General features: G+C 36.5%; 2 protein-coding genes across 2 annotated transcripts; both read right to left on the bottom strand.

Annotated features, from left to right (window-relative positions):
* Positions 1-3,877: 3,877 nt before the first annotated feature.
* LOC107470569 (uncharacterized) lies at positions 3,878-5,695 on the bottom strand. The gene is made up of 2 exons (XM_016089968.1): positions 5,657-5,695; positions 3,878-4,810 (listed from the first exon to the last, which is right to left on the bottom strand). Exons 1-2 carry the CDS (start codon positions 5,693-5,695, stop codon positions 3,878-3,880), a joined length of 972 nt encoding a protein of 323 aa, XP_015945454.1.
* A 714-nt stretch (positions 5,696-6,409) lies between these two features.
* On the bottom strand, positions 6,410-7,866 carry LOC107467653 (uncharacterized). The gene is made up of 5 exons (XM_016086801.3): positions 7,526-7,866; positions 7,320-7,453; positions 7,100-7,247; positions 6,806-6,912; positions 6,410-6,702 (listed from the first exon to the last, which is right to left on the bottom strand). The coding sequence occupies exons 1-5, from the start codon at positions 7,764-7,766 to the stop codon at positions 6,661-6,663; spliced, it is 672 nt and encodes a 223-aa protein (XP_015942287.1). The 5' UTR covers positions 7,767-7,866; the 3' UTR covers positions 6,410-6,660.
* Between the last annotated feature and the right edge of the window lie 85 nt (positions 7,867-7,951).

Raw genomic sequence — 7,951 nt, forward strand, 5'->3', positions numbered from 1 at the left:
CAACATTCTTCATTTGAGATAGCATTAATTAATTAATTAATTAATTGATTGATTAATTACATATTAAATATGTAATATATTATGATTCCCACTAATGGAATATTTTTTACATTAATAAATTCAGGTGAATGACCGATGTTTAAGATCCCACTTTAATAATAACGTAACATCGCAATTGGCACATTACACATTAACAGAATCGGATATTGTAGTTGATGAACATTAATTCCAACCACCCATTTATTTTTATATTTTTCAGTGAACAATGTTGTTTAGTCAAAATATATGCAATGTAACGATATTCAGAGTGTCACAAAAAAAATAAATAAAGCTAAGTTCGTGTGTCATGTGTTTTCAACTTTTAGGAGACCATGCCACGAGTGTTGTGGTTGGGTTAGTGGGTTCCGTTTTCATGGGGTCACTTTTATTTTTAGCTTTTATCATTGAATTTGTTCATTTATTCTTTGCATCTATACAAGTTGGCCAAGTTGCACGAGTATATATCAGAACAAACTGCGGCAGAATGGTGGATTGCCATTTGGCATTAACCAATCAAAGATACGCTCATGATCAAACCAAAATCAAATCTTAGCACTGTGTATAAATCTTCTTATGAATAGTTATTTGAAAACATTAGATTTGTTATGAAAATTTTCAAAAGATTCTAAAATACTCTGAAAAATATTTTAAAAATCACTCTAGAAGATTTTAAAATGCGCTAAAAATTCTAAAAGGTTCTAAACAATTCTATAATAATGTGAATATATGTCAAGTATTCTATAAGTATAATATTTTATATTGATAATTCATATAATTTTTTTTAAATTGAATTACCTTTCTCTTTTATCTAGTCATCCATCATAGTTAATATTAGAGGTGTTAAAATCATACCGAATTTATTGGATTAATTTGTTAAATTTGCTAAAAAAAATTTAACTGAAATTTTATACTTATTAAATTTACGAATTTTGACGGATAAAACATGTAACACTCTACCACATAGAGTCTTATGCTTAAGTTATAAAACTTAGGTGACAATGTATTACGACCTCTAAAAGTAAAATATATATATAATAATAATAATAATAATAATAATAATAATAATAATAATAATAATGAAAAAGAGATAATATACTAAGAGCCTTGAAAGATAGGTAAAACAAAATCGAAAAATAAAAAAAACGCAACCCTCAGCAAACGTGGTTACTTGCATGAGAAGAAAACTAAAGTCCAATAACTCATAAATACAGATGACACGAGTAGAGGACCAATAATACAAAATAACAAGCTCCTAACTCAGTTTGCGAAGGCAAGGCTGGCCAGAGAATATATACGTGCATATATATACATAATAATAACACAAAAGAACATGTTCAAAACCTTAGTTCTCCACAAAACTTCTAAGAGATACATAACAAAGTGTTCTTACATACAAGTAGAGAAACTATACATATATATACATCAAAGAACAAAAGGAGATCCCAAAGTAAACCACTTCACCGCAGAAGCATCAGACGCCTACTGAGGTGCCGCTCGACCTGCATCTGAAAACAACAACACAGTATGGGATGAGAATCCTTATCTCTAATTCCAAGTTCCCGGGTGCATCCTTATCTCTAGTTCGATTTCAAACAACCCTTACTAATGAGACTCCTCTTACTCAGAGTTTCTTGAAGCTAACCTCATACTTGATACGTCAATCTCCCTTCCTCAAACTTGAGGAATTTTCTCCTTAGGTCTGCATGACTCTTTTGTCGGCACACTATCAATACTCAGAAAATAAGGTATTTGATACTTCTAGTTCCACATCAATACAAAGACGTCTAGCACACCGTGAAATCTCACCTTTTTCTTGGCGTATAGTCTCGTTAATATTTTCGATAATTAGTTTTCTCCGATGGACGGAATGGACTTGGTCACTAGTTCCACGATTATCTAACAGCATCACCTTCTGTCATAGACCTCGGCAATCTATTCCGAAATCAATGGCTATCCTTTCTCATCTTAAGTGTAGAACCTTCAATGGTTGCAGCATTTTGAATGGTTTCTATTGGTTACTTTCTATTTCCTAACATGTCAACCATATAATCACACTTGCCGCCATGTCATTTCATCAAGCCACCCGTAAATGTCTTCTTTGGATTCATGACACGTTTCGGTAATTACAAGGTGAATCAAAAATCCGCTCTTGTAGGCTTCAGATATCAGTTCATGTGTCAACTTTTGACGTTGGGCACACTAACCTCTTCCTATACCTTTAATTTCATCCCTTCATTCCTCCAAATTTTTCTCTTGTCTTCCTCCATCTCCCCTTGATTTTCTTGTTTAATAGACTTCAATATCCTCGATAGCTCCTTATCCTCCTTGGTCATACAAGCAATACTCAGAGATTTCCTGCTCAGGTGTCCGTCACCCTTCTCGAAGTTGTGTTCGCACGTATCCTAAATCCCCTATTTGCAAGGCATCGCAACCATTTAACATAGTTTACTTAAGTCTGGGCATCATGAATACTGGCACTGATGTTAGTCTCCTTTCAAGGTCTGAAAGCCTTTGTCGTATCTAGGTGTCCAACAAAAGGTACATCCTAAAGTGCTAACTTAACCACATGTAATATGGTTGTCAAGAATTAAGGCTCCAAAATTCTTCGTAGTGCCACAGGTGTATTTTTTGTGTTCGAGAGTCTTGCTATAGGGAATTATCCTTTTAATGGGTTCATCTAGGAGTTGTACGTGACGAAAAATTCAGGATGAGTTAATTTTCAAAAGGATGTTAGGTTCAGATTGACGAATGGGCAACGCGGAGGGTGTTTACAAGAAATCAAAAGAAAATCTTGCATGTGATCAAACAGAGCTATACCAAAATAATGAAATGCATAAGAAGAGGAATCAAGGTACATCTCAAGATAAAAGCTCAAATCAAGAACCTTTGGTAGAAGGAGCAGAGCGTATAGAATCAAAGAAGTGTTAGCTGATTTTAAAGTATACGATTTGCAAATGAGAGCAATTATACTCACTGTGAGTTTCCAGGATTTAAGGACTACGCGGCTATACCAAAACAGGCTCAAGCTCATTTTGGAAGGAACAAGATTCATGTGCATAAAGAGTAAAACTAGTAAAATGCTCAAGTCATTTAGGAAGGAGTCCAAGTAGAGTTCCAATGCAGGTCTCAAAGAAGATTAGATCGGTTCGCGCAAATTTCGTTGGCACACTTCCCCTCGCATAAAGCCTTCTGCTGTTCTCATCCTTCTTCACTAGCATAACCAGCGCTCCTCACAGAAAAACACTTAGTTGGACAGTTTTCTCTTCTAATACTCATTTCAACTCGATCCTAGGTTCTACTGATTATAATGGTGTCTTCACTTGCAGTACAATCAAGACTGATCCGGCTTCTGCCACCAAGCCTATTGCAAACTCGCTTTCTCTCCAAAATGGGGGGCTCTGGTACACTTTCAGGATTGTCTCAGAAATTCTCTCTCAATAGCGATTTGGTCTCATCTTCACTCGCCTCTCAAACGATTAGCAACTAAAGGTTGAATCTGTTCCATCCCTCATCCTCGCAGTTCACTATCACGGGGTTCCGAACAATAACTCCACACAGTTCTCAACACATCCGATCCCTTATATATAATCTAACCCGCTTCCGCTACGCCACTCTGATTCATTTGTCATTAAGAATTTGTCATTTGATGTCAGGACCTCGCATAGCAATCTTACGTTGGTTCCAAGTTAACTACCTTAAATCATAATTTGTCACTTCTATCTCAAGTACACAATATCACAACATTGTATATCATAATTGAAATTACTTTAGCGGTTTCACGATTACCTCCACCTCGTAGTGACCGACCGGCACCCTAAGTTCTCCCTTGTGGACAGTTTCAAGACATATGCCCAAGACGATTGCACTTATAGCATAATCCCGAACCAAAACGACACGGCCTATTCGGGTGATAGCTTCTGCATTTTTGACAACTTGAATCATCTGAAGTAGTCGCTAACTGTTTTCCTTTTCTCTTGAATTCTTGGCCTCTTGGTGCGAAGTTCTGATTATGTTCCTTTCGGTGAAATTCCCGACCATCATTTCTTTCTATAGCAGCCTTCTTTAAACATTCTTCTGCAACCCTACTCTTGTTTACCAGGTCTGAGAAAACTCTGATCTTCATTGGGCCCACTGAACTCAATATGTCACTCCGTAGTCCTCCTTCATATTTGATGCACTTCCATTCCTCAAAGTCTCCCGGAGCACCCTGAAAAATCTTGAAAAATCGACATAATTCCTCAAACTTGTTTGTATATTCGGCTACAGACATTTGACCCTGCTTCAATTGCAACAATTCAAGCTCCTTAGCTGTACTGACCGAATTGGGGAAGTACTTTTTGTAGAATTCTAACTGAAAGGCATTCCAAGGTATTGCAATGTCGTCTTGCTGCAGCAAGCGTCGCGTACGTTGCCACCAATGCTGGGCTTCACCCATTAACTGATAAGTTACAAATTCAACACGTTGATTTTCAGGGACTTGTTGTGCGTGTAAAGCCCATTCCATCACCTGAAACCAGCTATCTACCTCTGTGGGGTCTGTCATTTCTCTAAAGATGGGCGGGTTTACCTTCAGGAAGGTTGCTAAGGTCATTGGCACCTTCTCTCCATCACTGCCATTCCTATTACCGGCCTGATTCCCTAATGCCGCAACTGTAGCCTGCATAGCAGCAGCCATGTTCTCTAGGACAGTCATAAAGTTCGCGGGATTATTCTCAGGTTCCGTATTACTAGCCCCATCTCTCCCTCGACCGCACGAGTCGCCATTTGGTTCCTGTTCACACCAAACATTTGATATCAATGTGATCAGTCTCAATATCGCAAGTCTAGTGCTTCAAAGTTACAAATGCATGCTCATGAATTTTATGCTATGTATATTAGGCGGATATCCTAAATAGCACATAGACACAACTCAGAGTATGCTCAGAATCATAGTCAGTCCGTCCCTCAAGCTCTACAGGAACGAAGTACTCTGATACCATAATGTAACAGCCCAGACCACCCGCTAGCACGATATTATCCGCTTCGACACACAAGGCCTCACGATTTTGCCTTTGACGATAGGGATGATAGCCGAAGCCCCCCACACTCACTCGTTAAAATGCATCATGCTAGGGAGAGGTATACACACCCTTATAAGGCATGCTTCGTTTCCCTCCCCAACCGATGTGGGACCTTACAGACACAGGTTTGAAGACTCAGTATGAAGCTGTGGACGAATAGTTAGAATTGTTTATAAGTTAAGTTGTTTTCATAGAGTTTCCTCGCCTTTATTGATTAGGATTTTATTTTATCTAGAAGGGTAGGTATTGTATTCGAGTTTTATTTTGAATTTATTTGTATAGCATTTATTATTAGTAGTAATTATGTGATTACTATTACTTTGTGATCTTTGATATATAATTTTAATTAATAAAAACAAAATTTTCAGGCATTTTCTTAAAAATTGAAACGTAACATCGAACTAAAGGCTCAATATTAAATAGTTAATAAGGAAAACGAGTTAGTAACGCCTTACTTTTGGTACGATCATGACACACTAGAAGTTGGGTCGTTATACATACCCTAGTAGGGATGAAAATAAAGTGCAGAGAAACAATTTTTCATTTTGCTATCTCACATTTTGAAACTTCTTTCCATCCTCATTTTCATTTCTCATGACAGAAAAATTTTATATTTATCTTTGATCTTTACAAAAAAAAACTATTAAAAAGATTTATTTATTAAAAAAGATTGTTAATACTAAAATTATTAAAAAAGATTAATGTTTATAATATATAAGAAGGACTAAACTTTTTTTTATAAAAGTATAAATATATCTTTAATTATTTATTTATTTATTTTTATAATCTTTATAGCAATGACTTTTATTTCTCCTAAAATTTTGGTTATATTTATAATTATTTATTTTTTCTCATTTATTTTTTTATTTAGGCATTCAGATATACATATGGAAAAATATAGAAAAAGTGAAAATGTTAATCTTTTTGAACTTTTCTATTGCTTTGTTTTAAGAATGAAAAATGGAAAATGTATTATGATACATCTTTCTTCAAATTCCAAAATCACATCATAAATTATTTCATAAGTCTTTTTTTTTTCATACGATGCCTGTTCTCAAACATATTGCTTATATAGTAGTAACAAGATTGGGTTTTTTTAGTTACTTTTATTTTTTATATTAAAAGTGAGTCATAAGAAGTGGAAGAAAAATAATACAAATATCATTTCTCATTTTAACATGCGGCTTATGGTTTTTTATATAACTGGCTACTTTTCTGCCAAGACTTGGGATCTCTAATCCCTCGTTTATAATATGGTTTCAACCTGTGTCAACCAAAGGATGAAATGCAACAAACGTTGATATACAATGTTTTGAAATAATTTTTGGATTCAATATTATGATCACAGAAGCCCCAATGGCAATACATTGTTGCAAGTTTGCAACTAGGAGCCCTGTTTGGTGAAGGAAAATGTACAATCGTAATTTTTTGTGGACATACATTCACATTTCACAAATGCTGATCAATGAATAATGTTCTTCTTCCATGCCCTTCAGTAAGAAAGTAAATTACTATATTGGAAGAAGGATTACTCTGGCCTTCAGAGATCAATGAATGGATCTCAGAATTTGACATTTTGCTTCAAGTATACAACTATCTCTTGCTGAAGAGAACAAAACAAAAGGAACAATTCAGGTCTTCCAATTATTAAAGCTTGCAATGAATCACAATCAAAGAGTCTGAGAGTATAATGATAGATTACTTACAATCAAACTTAGAAGAATGCATCCAGCAGCACCAGGAAACAAAGCATACCAGAAATTCAAGTGATGCAATTTAACGGCGTCGATGAAAAGCAACGGCAAGCTTGCAGCTGCATATGTTAATTAGTCGAATAAATAGCATAACTGTTTCAGCTTATCAAAGATGTAACTAATTCATGACAAATAATGCTTACGAGGCTCCTTCTACTCATATCAGCTTAAACTTTTAGAATAAATTATTTTACAATGCAGCTTTAACAACGGATATTAGTAGAATTGTATTTGTAGTGAAAATACCTGGTGGATGAACGGTGCCGGTGAAGATCATGTAGGCAATGCAGGCAGAGAGAGCAGCACTCCTAGCGAGCCATCCGGGTCCGAATATGGTGAATGCGAGAACACCAATGGCTGCACAACCTATTTGAGCCATGAACATGTTGTACTTCTGCATAACGAACCACATTAGTCTTATCAACGCGGTAAAGAAGAGAATAGGGAGAACGGAATGGAATAATACCCTGGCAGCAGGTGCAGAGGGTGTGGCGAAGAGGACAGCAGAAACTGCACCTAAAGGCGCAATCGTCATTGAGAGGCCCTTTGGTGCCAATAGCTGATCCATCTTTCCCAGCAGTGCCATTGCCGCAAATGCCCCTGTTCATTTGAGTGATCCAAACAAGTGAATACAAACAGAGAAAGAGAAAGAGAGAGATTGATTGTGTTGACCTGCAGAAGGCCAGAGAATGTCGCTGAGGGAAGGAGTTGAGGCTGATTTGAGGGGTTTCCAGTCATCCCATAGGGAGGGGGAAGGCGAAGCCACGTCGCTTGATGCCACAATCCCATGCGGTTGTCTCCTCCTTCTTGCCAAATAGTTCAGACTCAATCCCTTTCGGTTAATCAATGACAAGGAACCATAATTTGAGAGTGAAAACCTGAGTCCAATTCCAATTCCAATTGCAGAGGACATTTCTCAACTCTCTCAAAACAGTGGAATAGTTGAAACAATAGAAACCACCGTTGAGCCGTTGTAACACAACTCATTAGCCTTTCAACACCGCCAAAGGTCACAAACGGAGAGACACAAAAACAAAAATAGAAAATACAAGGGTAGAGGTGGGGGCATTGTCGACATTTTGAAAAGAGTGGTTGATT

This window comes from Arachis duranensis, chromosome 1, assembly GCF_000817695.3.
Source record: "Arachis duranensis cultivar V14167 chromosome 1, aradu.V14167.gnm2.J7QH, whole genome shotgun sequence".
Classification (NCBI taxonomy): domain Eukaryota; kingdom Viridiplantae; phylum Streptophyta; class Magnoliopsida; order Fabales; family Fabaceae; genus Arachis; species Arachis duranensis.

Excerpts from the sequence above, each read along its gene's own strand:
- LOC107470569 (XM_016089968.1), bottom strand. The coding sequence starts at position 5,695 with ATGAGAAATGAAAATGAGGATGGAAAGAAGTTTCAAAAT. Across the intron at positions 4,811-5,656 it reads ATGGAAAGAAGTTTCAAAAT|GAACCAAATGGCGACTCGTG; the intron begins GTGAGATAGCAA and ends TGGTGTGAACAG.
- LOC107467653 (XM_016086801.3), bottom strand. The coding sequence starts at position 7,766 with ATGTCCTCTGCAATTGGAATTGGAATTGGACTCAGGTTTTCACTCTCA. Across the intron at positions 7,454-7,525 it reads CATTCTCTGGCCTTCTGCAG|GGGCATTTGCGGCAATGGCA; the intron begins GTCAACACAATC and ends TCAAATGAACAG. Across the intron at positions 6,913-7,099 it reads CGGCACCGTTCATCCACCAG|CTGCAAGCTTGCCGTTGCTT; the intron begins GTATTTTCACTA and ends TAACATATGCAG.